This window comes from Anabrus simplex, chromosome 2, assembly GCF_040414725.1.
Source record: "Anabrus simplex isolate iqAnaSimp1 chromosome 2, ASM4041472v1, whole genome shotgun sequence".
NCBI lineage: Eukaryota > Metazoa > Arthropoda > Insecta > Orthoptera > Tettigoniidae > Anabrus > Anabrus simplex.
The window spans coordinates 199837946-199859095 of record NC_090266.1 but is presented as its reverse complement, the minus strand read 5'-3'; the positions used below and the strand labels follow the sequence as shown (position 1 = coordinate 199859095).

At 38.8% G+C, this 21150-nt stretch overlaps 1 protein-coding gene across 1 annotated transcript in view; it reads left to right on the top strand.

Moving 5' to 3' along the window:
* Positions 1-5104: 5104 nt before the first annotated feature.
* The window catches only part of LOC136864007 (vacuolar protein sorting-associated protein 4), a 212515-nt gene continuing 196469 nt past the window's right edge, over positions 5105-21150 (top strand). The window contains exons 1-2 of the mRNA XM_067140502.2: positions 5105-5422; positions 5717-5766. Of these exons, the coding sequence (XP_066996603.2) occupies positions 5743-5766 (24 nt within the window). The 5' untranslated portion in view covers positions 5105-5422; positions 5717-5742. The remainder of the gene's footprint in view (positions 5423-5716; positions 5767-21150) is intronic.

The following is a 21150-nucleotide window of genomic DNA, read 5'->3' as shown; positions in this document are numbered from 1 at the left end:
TCTGCGTTTCATGTTTGGGTCACTATGAAGTTTTCTTATGAGGTTCCAGGCTTTAAGACTAGAGTGTGTGAAGTCCATCTCTGCTGTAGTTCCTTCTATGCCATTTCTCTCTCCTACATTTATTAAGAGCCTTTAGCAACTCATCAGCTGTTGTTTTATTAGGAGAATTCTGAAATTCGGTGTAGAGCTGATTATATTCTTCTGACCATCCTGGTATATACGTCTTATGATATCCCCGGGGAATGAACTTCCTAGCATTAGCTTTTATAGAGTTGACAAATCTACTGTAATTTTCAGGAACTGGTGGTATCCACTGTACAGTGTTATCAAGCACTTTTGCAAATTTATCTCACGTTGCTATTCGAAAATTCCAACGAGGTTGTGGTACTGGAGACACAAGAGGGATCTCTGTGCCATAGTGAATAACAACTGGTCTGTGTTGACTGTGACGAAATGAACTGATGACCTTCCGTTGTACCATGTGTTGATTCTCAGGAGTTTACTATGTCACTATACACAAGTCAGGAGAGTAAAACTTTCGCCATCTGCCAGAATGAAATATGCCAGAATGTTTAGCATTGTGAGCGAGTTGTAGGGAGTTTGCTTCAATCCAGTTATTTAGGTTGGACCCATTTTCATCTTCGAATTCGTATCCCCATGTTGGCCTGTGACTATTGAAATCACCGAACTACAAAGCAGGGTGATCAAAAACTTTTAATGAACGGCTGGACTCCTGGTGGTTTCTAAACATTCACAACATTAATGCACGAGATTTCCACTGCCAGGACAAAGATATCTGTTGAGCTGTCTTCATAAACAACTTTAAAATCAGTTAACTGGGATCTGATGTAAGTTGCGATCCCATAACGTTCATCATTGATTGCTCCAGCAAGATTGTAACCACCTATTTTTCCTCTTCTGAAGAGATCTTCACTGTCACTGGTGTGTGTTTCCAACGCTGCAACACAATTGCACCCACCGATACTGAAATGTGCAAGTTCCATTAAGTTCAATTTTCTTGCTTTATACAAAATATTTATAGCCTGAGGTAAGAACAAAGAATCCTTTTGGAAATTAACCTTTGTCCGACTTAATGTTCGGCATCACAATCAGAGCGGCAGGCGCCAAGAGCCGCCGCTGTCCGGAGGACTGAGAAATTTAAGTACCTGGGCGAGGTTCTTACTCTCAATGGCAATGATAACGAAGAACATGGAGGATGGAAACGTAGTTTAAACTGTGCCGTGATACCTATACGCCCAGTTTGATCTTTTTCCAGGAAAAAGTGTGGCCCTAATGCACAATACCTAGTGAAACCAGAATGCCTTTACGCTGCAGAGACACTAGATAAAATAGACGATACCACAATTGAGAGAAAGAAAGAAAAGTTTCTCAGGAAAATTCTAGGACACAAGAAAGTGTTGGAGGGTTTTACCTTCCATCTGATATAGAATAGGGAACTGTATGGGTGAATAAATAAGGTCACCACCCCAATTGGAAGGAGAGGGCAGAATTTTTACGGACACCTAAAGAGACTTAACCCGGACTGATGGGCACGAAGATCTAAAGGTAACAGTCATAAACCCCATGAAAATTGAAGACAGTACCATCTTCAGGAAAAGGAAAAAAGTTGTGGATTTGAGGGAGAATACCTTTGGCTACAATGTAATTAAAAATATGTAATTATCTGGAAGAAAAATGACAGGTAGCTTATGTAGCCACTGGCTCTATAGCTGAAATAATAATAATAATAATAATAATAATAATAATAATAATAATAATAATAATAATAATAATAATAATAATAACAATAATAATAATTTTATATCACACTGGCTACTTTAATGATTTTTGGAGACTGGGAGGTACCAGAGTTTGTCCCATACCAGTTCCTTTACGTGGCAGTAAATGAACTGAACAAGACTGGCGTCGTTTTACATCTTCAAATTCCCCGGACTGAGCTAGGATCGAACCCACCAACTAGGGTTTAGAAAGCCTGCATCACTTTAGCGCGGCAAATACATCATTTGTTAAAAATAGGTTGTAATAAATTCCACTATTGTCAATAGGCGAGGCAATTTAGATGAAATCCCGGATAAAGATTTCATCCGTATGGCCTCAAAATGTTGGATATGGGTTAAAATGCGCTGCTCTATGCATTTAGTAATATCAAATTGGTTATAACCAAATACAGTACAGACAATATGCAACACTTCCGGATTCAGCCTTGTAAAAATTGGAGACAAGTTGCAACTGGCGCTTCTAGTGGCTTGACCTGAAAATTCGCGCTAAATTCAAATATCAATTGAAATGTAAATGCGGAAATGGATATATAAATTACGTCTAGAAAGAAAGTGTTACTAAGATATAAACTTTAAAGTTGCTAAAAGCAATTCTGGATAAATGAATGAAGAATTATTTAACAGGTTCTTATTTAAAGACTGAAATTAAACATATAATCAAGATGTGAAATGGACAGCTGTGAAAGGGCTGATCTTTCATTTATGCATTACTTTTTTAGCTTTAGAATTCCTGCCTGAACGTTGACGACTAGATTTTTCTTTTTTCTCAATTAAAAGCATTGTATCATCATATTAAAACACTTGTCAACAAAAATATCGGCACATTGCTTACACACATGATTCAATGAATTTATATTTAAGAGCTGGACAATTTTCCTTTTAACTTGAAGCATGCTAACATAAAGAAAAGCTATAAATTTTGCCTAAAACATTCAAACTTTCCTATACGCAATACTTGCCATAATGTCATTACATACAATAATGTATTTTAGTGTACCATTTGCCACCGAGGTAAACACCCCATTTGCAAATAAAGAGATTTTAATTTTTTTGATTTGGGTAAATCAAATTTGCATCTTCATATTGTTTCAACAAAATATGTACATTTCTTAAATCACCCATATTTTCTTCAGTGCTTGACAAAGCATTACGGCATTCCAAATGGGGTAACTTGGAACACAACCAGCCACACTCATATGCATATGTATTTTCCTGAATTAAATCAAACCCACATATCACACCTACAACAACACATCGGTATTGAAGGTTAACTGCTGCATTATACAATAAAATATGCGTATTCTATTTTAAGCCAGTTAAAATATGGTCGAGCAGGTCAGAAAATTATGAAGTACTATAAAAATCTCTTTGTCACTAAAAGAATATATATGCAAACACAATATTACTTACATTTTCTTGTCACGAGGGAACGAAAGAATAACCTCGCATTCTTCTCTACTTCTTAGTTACTGCAGCCAAACACAGCATATACCTTTCCCCTCATGTGGAGAGGAGATATCAAGGAATGACACACGCTACTATTTAATTATATCAACTCACTGAAAACACATAAATAACGACAAAAACTTCACACACAAATACACCTGCTCTTATGACAGAATCAGTAGTTCTCAGGTCAATCCGCTAGAGAGAGCTCTAATAGCTGTCCCTCGATATCTCGCTGAGTGTCGCGTATTGTCTCTACTGTATTTGTTTTAACCTATTTAGGATATATCTTATCACCCACCGCCGACTGGATCCCTCGCTGTGCTCCTTATACCGGCCTTGACAATCGCTTGTAAGCCCAGCATAAAGCTGTAATTGGAAAGTTTCACCATAATGCCGCTGGCGCGCTAGCCTCCTACTCACTGACATGAAGCTGTATACCGCATATTGTCCCATTTCCAGTTTTATTTATATTGTTTTGCTATCGTAAATGTTGGCAATGTGTTCGCAATAAGGTGCTTGTTTGGCTTGATAATTTGAGCTTATTAGTTATGCGTAGTGTAGTGTATTGTGTAGTGTGGTGATTATATTTTTTAAATTGTGTTTACAACTCTTCGAATTTGTGACATTATTGTGCACCTTTTTGTACTTCGAGCAGAAATGTTCTGCAAACAAGAACAAATGTGTTTTCTCGCTGTAACTTCGTCCTAAACAAGAATTTCAATTTATGTGCTAATTCGTTTTTTTAATGGTGTAGTGATTTGCTTTTCTTTAACTGTGTTTGGAAATATTCGAATATGTACTGTTGTGTGCCTTTTTGTATTTCGAACAGGAAAAAAAGATCAAAGGGTCACTATAATTTCACGAATTATCTGTAGACCAGGACAAAACTACGGAGTGGCTCAAAGCAGTTAGCACTTTCATCTTAGTTTTCCGTTTCTATTTCGGGTATTTATCTTCTTTCTTTCTTTCCTCCTTAATATGTTTACCCCTCCAGGGTTGGCTGTTCCCTCTGACTCAGAGAGGCATCCCCACCTCTACCACCTCAAGGGTAGTGTCCTGGAGCGTGAGACTTCGGATCGGGACATACAACTGGGAAGAATGACCAGCAACTCGCACAGGCGGCCGCAATTGCTATGCTGAACAGGGGCCTTGTATTGGGGATGGGAAGATTAGAAGGTATAGACAAGGAAGAGGGAAGGAAGCGACCGTGGCCTTAAGTTAAGTTAATCTAAAGGTTAACATCAGAAGAAAAATATATTGCGGTAATTTCTGCTATGTATCTAAATGCCATGATAATAAAAGCGACTACTCTCATTCCTCATAGTTAAGGAACGTCAGTTGGTCTACTCCATCTCTCCGCAGTTTCATTTCACGACGTTATTTTGGCACATATCAATGAAAGTAGCCTTTAGAATTAATCCTTTTAACAGCTTTAGTCAATGTAACATACTCCATTATTAACTAAATTAAGACAAATCGACAATCAGAGTCATTATCAGAACGTCAGCTGGACTACTCCATTTCTCCGCAGTTTCATTTCACGACGTTATTTTGGCACATATTAACGAAAGTAACCCTTAAGATTAATCATTTTAACAGTATAAACCTATGTAACATTCTCTATAACCCCAAATTACGATAAATCGGCAATCAAAGTCTTTTCCATAAAGAAGTATGCATTTCTACCGCTAATAGATTGGCCGCCAGCGCTACGTGTCGAGCTGTGTAACTACTCCGATTACAGTGCGTGGACCCGATTGTCTAGGCTGGTAGACATCAAGCGACGCATCAAGTTAGCCGTGTAGCACCAAAGGTTTTGCTACTGGCAGTGCCTGCTGCAGCCATCGGATGCAGATCGAGCAGGCAGTGGCTACTGGATACAGAGAGCACTCTTCTATGGAGTTGTAAAATAATCACGTGACTGACGTTATTACTGTATAGTAGTAAATATTATTATTGGTTATAGTAATCCCGTATGCAAGTCTGTTGTTATGTGTACCATATTCTCCTGAGATTTCCCTTATTTCCTTTCAAAATCAGGTTTTTAGCGTGTATCATTGGAGGTGTGTACATTTATTGTCAGTGGTTTAACACGCCTGACAGTCGGCAGTGGGCTGAGCCCGTTACGTTCGTTACTGACTTTGACAGCTGCAATTTTTAGGGATAGTTCGTTGGTAAGTAAAATGTCTTGCAAGTTTTATTTGATAATGTCATATCTGAATTTGAATTTTAACTAAAGTAGCCTCGGAGTCTTTATTCGATTTGAAATAATTGACGAATGAAGTAAGGTTATGATTGAATGATTAATTAATTAATCTACTTATTTACCACGCGAAGTTGATTGTTATTAATGAAACTTCGTACACTTGCAGCATAGTCTAGGTTACCTATAGATATAATAGTGTGTTTGCTTGTTTTTAAAACAGTGACATACAGTGTTTTTTATTTTATTTTGTTTTTCGTTTCAGACGGTCGCATTATCTTTGGATTTCAGATGGCAGCAGGGAATACATTACAGGTGAGATACTAGTATTGAATTTTTCATCATTTATCCGTTGTCATGGTGCCTCTTCCCATTATGAAGGTTTATCACAATGTATGTCACCACCACCCATTTAAAAAAAAATATGATTGAGTGTTATACCTTGACAGTATGTGAAAGATATGTGATGCAATATAAAGAGTAATTTATTTTATGGTACTCAAATACCTTACATGGTTCTGCACGTAAGTCGTCCAACTCTTTAAGGCTGTCTTTTCTTCTTTTGCTTTCTTGAATCCAACCCTTTTTCTCTCTTCACATACTTCAGTGACGTTTATTCACAAATTTTCTTACTTTTTAAGCCCTACATTCTGGCTATTCAACTCTTGCAGTTTATCCTATGTGTAGCGATAGTGTAGGTATAATACGCAAACCTTTTCTTGATACCTGAGCTCCCTAGTGCTGAATCGGAACTTTGTATCAAGAAAAGGTTCAAGTACTATACATTCTTATGTAAGGAAGGAACGGTGTTCTTCAGGAATTATAAGTTACATGCCATGTAACTCATGTTGGGTATAATCATCAAAACAATTTTGTGCTTTTTACAAAGAAATAGGAGTGACTGATTGAATTATAATTTTCCAGATAGAATAAATAGGTCCTTCCACAGGTGCAAAGATATGGAGGAAACTTTTTCTGGATTTTAGCCTTTTTTTATATAGTTCATAAAGGTTAAAGTCAGCTATAGCTGAAAATGAATAGGCTTAGTTATGGTTCAATAAAGGTCACTGGAGAATTGTGTAAACTTGCTGTTAATTACCTGATTTAAGTGCAAAATTTATATCAGAGTTTTAAATTTCTCTAACTGCGGGGGTATGATAGCTTAGCAGTATCATCATCAGCTTCTCGCCAAGGTGACTTTGGATTGAATTCTAGCCACGTTTCTGTGGTTTGAGTTCCATACAAAACTGGAGGTTCTATGGTTATGGTTGCAGTATTAAGAGTTACATAAAAATGCAAGATTGCTCTTTAATATCTCTCATTAACTGTAATATTGAAGATGACCTTGGTAACTCAAAGTGAAATGAAAATCCACAGCCTGTTTCCAGTCAGTTGACCGGGTCAGGAATGGAAACTCGGCCTAATCTTGATCTGAAGACATTAGTCGGTGTTTAAAAGTGATAGCTTCATAGCTTCTCTTGAAATCAAATGGAATGTATTGATATGTTTGTTATTAGGTCATTATTATGTGAGGAGCACATTTCCAAAAATCGCGTTATCAAATTTTAAGTGATTTCTGAGACAATAGGAAAACATCAAAATAATTTTGTATGATTTTACAAATAAATAGGAGTGGCCAGTTTAATTATAATGAATGTATTGCATACCTGAAAGAAGAAAGCCACAAGTCAAAAAGGTTCAATTGTGAGTTACTGTGAACTATGAATGGTGTATGTCCTGAAAAAGTGCCATAAGTCAAATCGTACTTTTATCATTGCTATGGTCTATATTTCAGTTTTCTACTAACAGGAAAGTTGCAACTTAAATACTAGATGACTGCCACATTTCAGTTATGGTAGTTTTCTTTTGTGTTGTATTTATCTCTGCTAAGTATATTCAACATTCGAAGGGCTCTTTATTGTCCAGCTGCTTGGCCAAATGGTCAGTGTACTGTCTTCGGTTCCGAGGACCCAAGGTTCGGATCCTGGCCGTTCCAAGAATTTTAACTGAATGTGGTTAATTCCTCTAGTTCTGGGATTGTTTGTGTTCATCCTAATACATACAACACACCACACTGTCAGTCATCACAGAAGCATGCAATAGTAAATACACATAGGGTCAGACTCAGGAAGGGCATCCAGCAATAAAACTGGGTCAGATCTACATTAAGTGCTGACACTAATAAATTGGGACTTAGCCAAGGAAGAAGAATTCAAAGGCCTCTTTATTGTAAGGCTTACTCAATGTGTTAGTCTGTCCTTTATTTTCAAATAAACTACATAGAATCAATGTTATTAAAATAATATCATTGCAGCTGTGACCAATCCAGTAAAAGGTACTTGTAAGCATTGTTCCATGTACAACAGTACGGTATAGAGCTGTGGAAAAGTTCAATAAAATAGAAATTCAGTTAAATTATTGATTAACACTTTGGCTGTAAGTGTTGGTATTCCCACGACCATGTAATAGAAAATTGCCTTAAGTCAAATTTTCCATGTATGCTATTATATGTTCATAATGCATTGTGCTGTTGTGGTGAATATCAGGGGACCATCGCGTACAAGTATTCTTATAGTTTTCCTGTTGATTCAAAATTTTGAGAGCTTCTCCTGAAAACTGATTGTTTTTGACTTGTGGCAGTCTTCTTTCAGGGGGTGCGATCTTTGTCTTAAAGGAAACCAATTTAAAAAATATATATTACATCTATTTTCTCTTCAGAAACACATTTTACCAAGCAGATTGACCATGTGGTTAGGGTTGTGTGACTGTGAGCTGGCATTCGGTAGATAGTGGATTTTGAACCCCACTGTCGGCAGTCCTGAAGATGGTTTTCCATGGTTTCCCATTTTAAATTTTTAAATTTTAAATTTTAATGCTCGGACTGTACCTTAAAGCCATGGCCGCTTTCTTCCAACTCCTAGCCCTTCCTGACTTGGTCAGAAATGAAACCTGGGACCTCCTGCGAGGGCTGTTATGACAATAACACGTGCTACAAATACTGTAATAAAAATCTAATGTCATTACAAGGTTATGAAAATGTATAGATTACAAATTGCCTTACGTCGTACTGACGCAAATAGGTCTTATGGCAATGATAGAACATGAAAGGTTATTATAAGCTATAAAATTCATATTTGTTCTGTATTGAAGTGCAATTATAAGAAATAAATTTTTCAATACAGTGTATCAGGTACATAATATTACATCAGTCTTGGGACTAGTTTCAGCCACTTAGTGGCCATCTTCAGCTAAAATAAAATTTAACAGATTATGTGATAACTAAAACATATGTATACAAGACAAAGACAATGTTTCAGGAATAATGATAAGATTAAAATACATCCTATAAAACAAAAATTATGGTTGTGATCTTCTTGTCATAATATGATGTCTTTTGGTAGAGTTGGGACCTCAGGCAATGAAGTAAATCTCTATTGTGAAATGTACAGTATATCTAATGTCTGATGTGGAACACACACTGACATGCTGGAGGAAGCAGGCAGGTCATGAAAACAAGCACTAAGAGGAATTGACTGTGGCCTTGATTAAGGTACAGCCCCAACATTTGCCTAGTGTGAAAATGGGAAACCAGCCAGCAATGGGGTTTAAACCCACTATCTTCTGAATGCAAGGTGCCAGCTACGTGAACCAAACCACTTCCTCTTTAATTTTATCATAATTGTCATCTCTTTCACAGGGTTTATCAACAGTTTCTATGCAGTATTTTAAGTCTTGTTTTAGTCGGTTGTTATGTTTGAGAAGGTTGTCCACACTGGTTGTCCGCTGGATTTACACGTACATTATCATACTGTCTGCTATCTCCGGAGGGTTAAGCTGTGAAAACCCTTTATCCATCTTACATACACCTGTAAATTTTGAGAGGTCTGGCGAATAGCTGACCTTACTTTTAATGGGTAACATTATTTCTTGAAGTTCCTTTTTCAAAGCAGTGTTTTGCAGGGGTAAATTTTGCATAAAAGAATGGCCGACCGTGAAGAAGGTTAAGTTTCTTTTCCTAATATTATTGAGTGCTGCTTTGCAGAGCCAATGTCGTAACATACCTCCCATGGTGCTGTTTTTATTTTGTTCAATGCAGTGAATTAAAATAACTAATATCCCTCATTACAAAGGTATCCACTTGAGATTTCCATTACTGCAGATATGGTAAGTTTTGGAAAGATATGCCAGATTTACGAAGACGGTTCAAATATAAATGGGAATTTGAATGTACCGCTGCTGTTAGTAATAATTCTGAGGCGGGGCTCTGCCAGGATGCTGGTGGGGGTGTCTGGAGAAGGGGGTTGTGTGCACGAACGACAGCGGAGAGCTGGGCTGCTTCAGTATGTCATGAGTGAGCAAGTGGTGCACACGCCTGTTGCGCAATGCATCATTATAAAATTTCTTGCAAAAGAGGTCACCAAACCTTCCGAAATTTCAAGACGGATCCGCACACAGTTTGGGGAAGAAACCCTTTCGTAGGCTCAAGTGTATGAATGGGCTAAAAATTTGTGACAGGAAGAGAATCTGTGGAAAATGAACCTCATGAAAGGAGACTGCGGACAAGCATCACTGCAGACAACATTGTTGCCATTTGTGACATTATATTGGTGAAGATCAGTGAATAAATATTTTGCAAGTTGTTTTAGCCATAGGAATAAGTTACGAAAGTGTTCAAACCATCATCTGAAATGAACTCCATTTCAGAAAATTGTCTGCCAGGTGGGTTCCTCGTCTCCTCAACCAGGAACAAAAAACTTCATGCCAGGAAGTTTGTCAGACACTCGTGCGTTGCTACGAGGAGGAAGGAGAGGATTACTTACATCGTATTGTGACTTGTGATGAAACTTGGGTGCATCATTACACCCCAGAGTTAAAGCAAGCATGGAGTGCGGCGAAGAGACGAAGCAGGTCCGGTCAAGACCAAAACAAGCCCATCTGCTGGAAAGGTGCTTGCAACAGTATTCTGGGATTCGGCGGGCGTTTTGCTGGTGGATTTTCTTCATGAACAAAGGACAATTAATGCAGCTTTTGGTCAAAGCAAAAGCTGCGTATTGCGGCACCGGCAACTGATCCAAACCTTCATTCTTCTCCATGACAATGCAAGGCCGCACACTGCCGTTTTAACGCGGGAAATACTGGAGGAAATTCACTGGACACCTCTGGAACACCCTCCGTACAGTCCAGATTTATCGCTCTGCAACTGCCGTTTGTTTGGACCAATCAAACAAGACTAGGAGGACATTGGTTCGATGATGATGCAAGTGTAGAAGAGTTTGTGCACAACTGGCTCCGCACACGTCCCTCTTCTTTCTATCGGGACGGCAACAAAAACTTATCAATCCAATGGAGAAAATGTGTATCGAAGGCAGGACACTATGTAGAAAAATTATCTCTATATGTGTGTTTTTTGGTTGATGCAATAAATTAAAAAAAAAAATTCTCGTTTATATTTGATCTGCCCTCGTACATAAAAGACTGTCAAGGATTAGACCAGTTGTGATTTATAAAGATGAGCTTGGATAAGATGCTACGTGCAAGATCTACAGGACTGGGTATGTCTAGTTTTGGAACATCACAGAATTTTAAAATACCGGTAAATATTTACATAGGAGATACATCCGAATCCGGATATTCAACATCCTAACCCTGACAGACAGGACCGAAGAGGTGATAGAGTTAATGAAAAAGGACATAGCTATCTTTGATTTTAGTGAAACAAAATGGAGAGGGTGGGGGTAAGAAAACAGAAGGAAGGGTACAGGCTATTTTACACCGGAGGACAGGATGCAGTAAACGGAGTAGGATCATTAGAAAGGATGTTGCGGAATATGTGGAGGAGGCGAAGATGGGTGACTGAATGATCATAAATAGGATACAACTTCAGACAGGAACACACGATCTGTTCCAAGTATATGCACCACAAACTGGAAATAAAGAAGAGAATATAGAACAATTCCTTCATGTTGAGAAATACATAAAAGACAAGAAAGTATATTATAATGGGATATCTGAATGCACAAGTGGGAATGGAGAGGCTGGAAAAATAATGGATTCTGGGGCCATATCGATAAGGCAACAAGAATCAAGAAGGGGATATGTTAATGGACTTATGTCAGAGGAACCCACTAATAATGGGAAACACATGGTTCAGGAAGAAAAGTAGCCAGAAGATTACAGGTATGGATGGAGAGAGAGAGAACAAAAAAGTTGATTACATATTAGTGGAAAGAGAACATCGGAGATAGATGTTACAGCTGTACCTGAGAAAGCCTTTGCGGGTGACCATAGACGAGTGATAGCAAAGATGAATGTAGGCAAGGTCACAAAACTGGGACTGGAGACTGAAGGAGTAGGTGGTTCAGGGAAGAATTCCAAAAAAAATTATGCTAAGGTCAGATATTAGTCATGTTGAACAGGAATGGAATAATTTTAAGAGTGCATTTGTAAGGTGTGCAGAGAAAACATTTGGCAGTACATCAGGAAAGGTAAGACAGAAAGCGACAACACGGTGGAATGGTAGAGTGAAATATAAAGTAAAGAAAAAGAAAACTTACAAGGAATGGAAAACACACAAAACTGAAGGGAGTAGAGCCAGATACATGGATGCAGAGAGAGTTTGCAAGTCGGTAGTAGCTGAAGAAAAGAAGCAAATTTGGGAAACATTTACCCTGGTAGTAAAGGAGGATTTGGACTGTCGGAAAAAGTTATTTGGAATTATAAGGAACTGTAGGAATGAAATGGTGAAGAATAAAGAAGTAATAATACTGACAAAACCAGAAGATATAAACAGATCAAAAGAATATTTCATTGAATTGCTGAATGTGACAAACCAGACATGGAGAATGTATCCAGGCATTAGGAATAAGAAGTTACAGAGATGGAATCAGATGTTACAGTGACAGAGCTGGAATGGGCAGTTAAAAAGATGAAGATGGAAAAAGCTGTGGAAATAGATTAAGTAGTCATAGAAATCATCAAGGCTGCAGGACCAGTGGGACTCCAGTGGACTTACAGAATACTCAAGTATGTATGGAGAGAGGAAAAGTGCCCAAGGATTAGGAAAGGGGGGTTATAATAACAATATTCAAGAAAGGAGGTAAGATGATGTGCAGTAACTACTGAGGAATCACCATCCTCTTCCATGATGCCAAGATTTTGGAAAGGATATTGGAAAGAAGGATTAATAATAATAATATTGGCTTTACGTTCCACCAACTACTTTTACGGTTTTCGGACACACCAAGGTACCAGAATTTAGTCCCGCCAGAGTTCTTTTATGTGCCAGTAAATCTACCGACATGAGGCTGGCATATTCGAGCACCTTCAAATGCCAGCGGACTGAGCCAGGATTGTACCTGCCAAGTTGGGGTTGGAAGGCCGGCGCCTCAACCGTCTAAGCCACTCAGCCCGGCTAAAGAAAGATTAGAAAAAAGGTGGAAAGTCAGTTACAAGAGGAACTGTTTGGATTCAGAAGTGGAAGGTCAACAGGTGAACACATTTTCATTCTGAGACAGATCATGGAAAAGAGCTGGGATATGGGAAGGATATAGTAATGACTTTTATAGACTTAGAAAAGGCATACAGCAGCATCTCCAGAGTAAAAGTTTTGGAAAGCCTGACACACAGGGGCATTGGCAAGGTGCTAATAATAATAGTAATGATAAAAGCAATATATGATAGCTGTTACAACTGTGTGACGACTACAGTCGGTAGAACAGAATGGTTTGATATTGACATTGGGCAACTTTGCTGTTCATAACGGTGGGATGACATCATAAAGGCATAAAGGGAGGGTTATAGAGGGGAAGAATGAATTAATGCAATGATGTTTGCGGATGATGTGATCTGGAGAGAAGATGAGGAGGCGGTACAACAACAGCTGAATGTACTAAATAGGAGGATTGAACAACGGGGATTGATGATCAGTGTGGAGGAGAGCAAGACAATGTTGATGAGTAGAGAAAGTAAAGAAGGCAAAGGTGCTCTCAAAATTGGAGACAAGGCACTTCAAATACTTGGGAATTGAACTGACAGAAAATTGAAGACTGGATATGGAAATTAATAGGATACAACTGGGGAATGCTTTTTACCACCAGGTACAGAGATTAATATGCAATAAATATGCTTTCCTGTAATAACATATGCAGCAGAAAGCTGGACAATGGCTCAGAGATGAGAGTAGAATACAGGCAGCTGAAATGAAATTCCTGAGAAGTATGGTACGGAAGACAAGGAGGGATAGAGTGAGACAAGCACTGGAAAAACAGATAACAGGGAAGAGAGGACGAGGGAGACCAAGATTACGATGTATGGTCTATGTGAAGATTAGCAAAGGACAAAGGAACCTGGATTGGAACACAATGTTGGATGAGGAATGGTGGAGAGACAGGACAAAGAAAACACATTTGCCCCGACCGGTGTCAGCTTGGAAAAGGGGAATTGGTGAATTGTATGCAAGATTTGGTAAATAAACTATACGCAGAACAATGAGTATTTAAAAGAAGCCAACTATACCTCTAACTCAATTTTTTTTAAATGTAGATGAGGTGAGATTTTTGGGAATGCATGCCTCGTGAAGCTCCCACACTAGTATCTTCATCTAGCCGGGCTGAGTGGCTCAGACGGTTAAGGTGCTGGCCTTCTGACTCCAGCTTGGCAGGTTCGATCCTGGCTCAGTCCGGTGGTATTTGAAGGTGCTCAAATACGTCAGCCTCGTGTTGGTAGCTTTACTGGCACGTAAAAGAACTCCTGCGGGACTAAATTCCGGCACCTTGGCGTCTCCAAAAACCGTAAAAGAGTAGTTAGTGGGACGTAAAACAAATAACATTATTACTATTATTATTAGTATCTTCATCTTGTCGCGATGTGGAGCTTGCATGCCTAAGTAATCCTGAGAGCTATGCCGGCGGGAGCGTAAACTCCTGGCAGGGTCTCGCAAGCCAGATAGGTCAAAAGTGATAGGCCAGACTAACAGGGATACCCTGGTCCTTCAGGTTGGGGGTTGATCATGGGGCTAACAACTCCGGATCAGAAAAATACATTGTTACGAAACTCGGACAAGAATAGCCGGACTGATGAAAATGGTAAACGGCCCATTCAAGGAAATGGAAGATACAAACGGAAACTGAAATATGATATGTATATTGCAACTTGAAATGTACGAACCGTGAATAAACCAGGAGCTCTAAATAGTCTGAAACAAGAAATGGAGAAATACAATATTGGAATAACAGCAATTCAGGAAGTCAGATGGAAAAGAAATGGTGTTTTTAGACGTGGTAAATATACAATTCTGCATAGTGGAGGAACTAGAGGTACAATAGGTGTCACAGGCTTTCTTGTGGATGACAGATATAAGTCAGCAAGATGTAAATGGTACTTGGAGATTTCAGTGCCAAGGTGGGCAAAGAAGCAGCCTGTAGGGAGACAGTTGGGAAGGAAAGCTTTCATGATTCGTCAAATGATAATGGACAGAGGCTGATTGATTTTGCCATATAAACTCTGTGGTGGTGAAGAGTACATGGTTCCAGAGAAAGAATATCCGGAAAGCCACTGGGTATTCACCAGATCTTAGCACTTTTAATCAAATAGACCACGTAGTAATCAATAAGAGACATGCATGTGATATCCTACAAGTTGACAGTTGTAGGGGGGGGGCTGACTGTGATTCGGACCATTACTTGGTACGAGTAAAATTCGGGCAATGTATTGCAGTTTATAGATCTGCCAAGAAAGGGAAAGCTCCAAGGAGATATTTGGTCTCAAAATTGAAAGATAAGGAAACTGCCAGCAATATGAATCCAGACTGGAAAAGAAATTTGAGGCTAAACAACAAAGCTGGGCAGTGGAAAACTTCGAAGCAAAGTGGACTTTTGTGAGGGATGCTTTGCAGGAAACCGCTGATGAAGTATTAGGGGTGGAAGAAAAAACTGAAAGACAAGGGTGGTTTGATGATGATTGCAGAAGAGTAATTGAGGAGAGAAATGAGGCAAGGAAGAAAATGCTTAGCAGGAAAACAAGAACCTATGTAGAGGAATTTAGGAAGAAAAGAAAAGAGGCAGATAGACTCTGCAGAAAAAAGAAGAGAGGCAGAAAGGAAATGGATTATGGAGCTGGAGGAACAGCATAACAATTGAAAAGTTTGGAAGTTCTGTGAGAAAATAAAGGCCTTACAGAAAGGTTTTCAACCACGTGCTGTATTCTGAAGAGATAAAGAAGGAAATATGATTGGTGGAAGAGACCTGATACTTGACCGATGGGCTGAATATTTTAGTGAACTATTGAATGTGGCTACAGAGACTGTGACAACAGAACATGAGGAAGAACAGGATGGACAGCCTTGGTAGGATTCTAGACTGGATTTAAAACCAGTACCTGCACCATCCACAGAAGTGAAAATGGCAATTAAGTACTTGAAGAAAAATAAGGCTCCAGGAAATGATGAAATTTCAGCTGAGATGATCAAATATGGGGGTGAAAAACTGATGCATCTTGTTCACCAGCTAATTGTAGAAGTTTGGGAAACAGAATGAATGCCAGAGCATTGGAGCGTAACGATTATTTGCCCAATTCATAAGAAGAAAGATAAAGCAAATTGTGAAAATTATAGAGGTGTATCTTTGCTTAGTGTGGTTTGTAAGGTCTTAGCCAAGGTTTTGTCTATGAGACTGGTTGACCAAATACTAGGAGACTACCAGAGTGGCTTTCGACTGGGCAGATCCAACAACAGACCACATCTTCACTCTGAGGCAAATAATGGAGGATTTAACCGTGTAACTCGGAATCTGGCCTATGCTGATGATGTTGATATGCTTTTTCGAAGATTGAAAGACCTAGAGGAAGGACTGGACAGATTAGAAAAAGAGATGGGAGAAATGGGACTGAGAGTGAATAATGCCAAAACTCTATTTGTTCTCATCTAAGAGGACCATAGTTACGGAAGATGAAGTCATAAAATCAAATGGGATAAACAAGAGGTGTGAAAAGTTTAATTATTTAGGATTGCTGGTGTCGAAAGATAATGACATGAAAGAGGAAATAAAAGCAAGGATTGCTGCAGGTAACAGGGCTTACTTAGTTTTAATGAAAGTGTTCAGATCAGGCAGCTTTAGTAGAAGGCTGAAGCTGACAGTTTATCAGACGGTAATACGACCAGTGGTAACTTATGGTTCTGAAACATGGACAATGACCAGAGCAGATGTAGAACTGTTGAATGGATGGGAGAGAAAAGTACTGAGAAAATATTTTGATCCAGTGCATGAAGGGGAAGGGTGGAGAATAAGGAAAAACAGAGAACTGGAAGAGCTCTATGGACATCCAGATATTGTATCTGTAATAAAAAGTAACAGATTAAGCTGGTTGGGACATGTAGAGAGAATGCCAGATGATAGTTCTGTCAAGAAAATTTACAAAGGAAATCCAGGTTGCAGAAGATTGAAAGGAATACCTCAAAAAAGATGGCTGGATGATATGGATGAGGATTTAAGAAAGATGGGAATAAGAAGATGGAGGAAGGGTGCTGAAGATCGTGAAGATTGTGCTGCAATTGTCAGAGAGGCCAAGGCCCTGCATGGGTTGTAGCGCCAAGGAGTGAGTAAGTAAGCCTCGTGGAGACTTACCTACCACTATCTTCCTATATCTGTAAAAATACACAACAGCTAATTTATACTTTTATTTGTTCATGTTGTCATTTTATTTGTTTTGCAATCTCTGAAACACTTGATATAGAATGTAATATAAAATTATTACATTCTGGGTTTCATTTCTTGTCCTCATACCATCCTTGAATGTCCTGTTCAGTTCACAGGAAATGTCTTATTGATCATTTTCATCATGTTGCCTTACCATCAGAACTCGTTCATATATTATGTAAAGCTTAAGCTATTACATTCAATCATTCTTTCTTCTGCTTTGCTAACACTGTTCCTGCTGATTAGGCTAAGTGTTAACTTTCTCCACTTTCATGAGAGTCTGCGTACTGGACTCCACTGGGTGGTGTGTGTAATTTGGTGTATATATGTCCCTTACTCAGCCCAAAGACTGGTTGGAGCCTCAATGCATCTGCCATCACATGCCTTGGCTTTAACAGAGAGGTGTACTGGGTAATGAGTGAGGTGTTTTCCTGTTGCTTTCTTTGCTCAGCTAATAGTTGTTACATATCAGTCTGCCAAGCCTACTGAAATGCACAAGCTAAGAGCAACATTTTCATACTGTTAGTAACAGGGACAGACTGCATAAGCAATGGCATTACTAGCATTGCTCATACCTTGGTCACTTTAATATTGTCAAAAGCCAAGGTCAGTGAAAGAAACAATTTTGTTCTAGCCCTTTACCAGAAAACATAGTGCATTGTAAACACTAGGACTTGTCAGCTAAGGCATATGTATGAACGTAAATCCTCCTAACACATTGCTGCAAATTACGGCTGAGAACTTAGCTGTATTGCCTTTGATCAAGTTGATTTTTATCTCAAATCTTATCTCCTACCTCAGTCGTACAATTGGTCAATTGCAGTCCTGTTGTTCCCACGATTGCTAACTTATTCAATCCTGACTGATGCAGATTGCATTCAGGGGTGTTTAGACACAGCAACTGTCACTGGTCCCCAGCATATTATTTAAAGACTGTACTCTTGTGGGGCTGAAGCCTGGTAACGTGACGTATGTTAAGACCATCGGCACTGAGGATTGGATTTTGAACATATGACATTATTATTGTTTAGATTGATGCTTTCAGGACCCAAAGCAATAGACATATACCCCTAAGATTGTCTGACATCATTATTATTCGTTTGGCCCTGTAATAGTAGGTAGAACCATTAGTTAGCATGGGTTTTATCATTCTTCCCTTCCCAAAACTCCCTTGTCTCACTATGTGTCTGTCGTCTTTCTTGTGTCCACACGGTTTCGAGTTTCAAATTCCTTGCCATCAGTTCTTTCTTATTTATTTATGTCGCACAGACAAAGATAGGTCTTATGGCGACATGGGATAGGAAAGGACTAGAAGTGGGAAGAAAGCGGCCGTGGCATTAATTAAGGTACAGCCCCAGCATTTGCCTGGTGTGAAAATGGGAAACCACGGAAAACAATCTTCAGGGCTGCCGACAGTAGGGTTCGAACCCACTATCTACCAAATGCAAGCTCACAGCTGTGCACCGTCAGTTCTTTGGGTGTGAACTCGTGAGAGTTTATTTTTTGTATGTATGTATACTCTGTATCACGTAAGATTAGTCACCAAAAGGAAATGTGGCTACCTTATTTGCTTTTCCTTAAGGCTCATCACTGCTGCCAACATGACTATTTACATATTCAAATCACCAAACATAACTATACCAAACTAATTTATCAGTAGTGGAGCTCCTCTTACCCAGAAATACTTCATGAAAATTAAGATGTAGCAGTGTCCATCATATTGCCATATGAAATAAATCACGATATTGATAATCAAGTCAGTTTTCAAGCTCAGTGAGGAATTAAAGAAACACACACACACACACACACACTGGCACCCTCACTCAATTTCATGATATACATACATTATAGACTGTTATGCCTTTCAGCATTCAGTCTGCAAGCCTCTGTGAATTTACAAAATGTTGCCACAATCCTCTATTTGCAACTAGTGCTGTGGCCTCATTTAGTTCTATACCTCTTATCTTTAAATCGTTAGAAACCGAGTCTAACCATCGTCGTCTTGGACTACCTCTACTTCTCTGACCCTCCATAACAGAGTCCATTATTCTCCTAGGTAACCTATCCTCCTCCATTCGCCTCACATGATCCCACCACTGAAGCCGGTTTATGTGTACAGCTTCATCCATGGAGTTCATTCCTAAATGAGCCTTTATCTCCTCATTCTGAGTACCCTCCTGCCATTGTTCCCACCGGATTGTACTAGCAATCATTCTCGCTACTTTCATGTCTGTTACTTCTAACTTATGATTAAAATATCCTGAGTCCACCCAGCTTTTGCTCCCGTAAAGCAAAGTTGGTCTGAAAACAGACCGATGTAAAGATAGTTTCGTCTGGGAGCTGACTTCCTTCTTACAGAATACAGTTGATCGCAACTGCAAGCTCACTGCATTAGCTTTACGACACCTTGATTCAATGTATAGACAAGAAATGTGTTTTTCCACCAATCAATACACAATTTATTGTAAATAGATGTACATCAACATAAGTTGGATTATATAACACAAAATTTTTTCATGACAAAGGTTCATACCAACATGACATTTATTAGCCTCAGAACATTCTCGAAGATTACCTCACACAGCTAATTGGTTTACATAGAAGCAAAGGAACCACACAGAAGATAAAAGAATGGAATCTAAGCAACATGAACTTTTAATAAGCATTTGAATGTGTTAAAACTATTTGTTTTATATTGTGGCCCATATGTTTTAATGTGTTCTGTATACTCATGTTCTAACTTACTGTAACTTTTTACCTTTGACCATGGATATTTTAACTTCATGCTACTATATACTGCATTTCCATCCCCCACTAGACATCCGGATGTCTAACACAATAACAACTTGTGATTTGTCTAATGGCTGGAAACTAATCGTGTACTAGCTGATGATGGCCGTTAAGGGCCAAAACCGCTACTAGTGTAATCTATTACAATAAATCGTGTATTGATTGTTGGAAAAACACATTTCTTGTCTATACATTGAATCTATCAATATGGAAAATGAAATTCATAAACAGTAATACCTTGATTCAATCTCGCTTACTATATTACCGTCCTGGGAGAACACACAATCTAGATACCTGAAATTATCGACCTGTTCTAGTTTTGTATCACCAATCTGACATTCAATTCTGTTGAATTTCTTACCTACTGACATCAATTTAGTCTTTGAAAGGCTAATTTTCAAACCATACTCATTCCACCTGTTTTCAAGTTGCAAGATATTAGACTGGAGGCTTTCGGCACAATCTGCCATTACGACCAAGTCGTCAGCATAGGCCAGACTGCTTACTACATTTCCACCTAACTGAATCCCTCCCTGCCATTTTAAACCTTTCAGCAAATGGTCCATGTAAACTACAAACAGCAAAGGTAAAAGATTACAATTTTGTCTAACCCCTATAAGTACCCTGAACCAAGAACTCATTCTACTGTCAATCCTCACTGAAGCCCAATTGTCAACATAGATGCCTTTAATTGATTTTAATAATCTACCCTTAATTCCATAGTCCCCCAGTATGGCGAACATCTTTTCCCTTGGTACCCTGTCATATGCTTTCTCTAGATCTACGAAACATAAACACATTTGCCTATTCCTCTCGTAACATTTTTCACTTACCTGGCGCATACTGAAAATCTGATCCTGACAGCATTTCTGTGGTCTGAAACCACACTGGTTTTTATCCAACTTCCTCTCAACGATTGACCGCACCCTCCCTGCCGAGATGCCAGTGAATACTTTGCCTGCTATACTAATCAATGAGATACCTCGATAGTTGTTGCAATCCTTCCTGTTCCCATGCTTATAGATAGGTGCAATTACTGCTTTTGTCCAATCTGAAGGTACCTTACCATCACTCCATGCTAATCTTACTACTCTATAAAGTCATTTTATCCCTGCCTTCCCACTATACTTCACCATTTCAGGTCTGATTTCATCTATTCCTGCTGCTTTATGACAATGGAGTTTATTTACCATCCTTTCCACTTCCTCAAGCATAATTT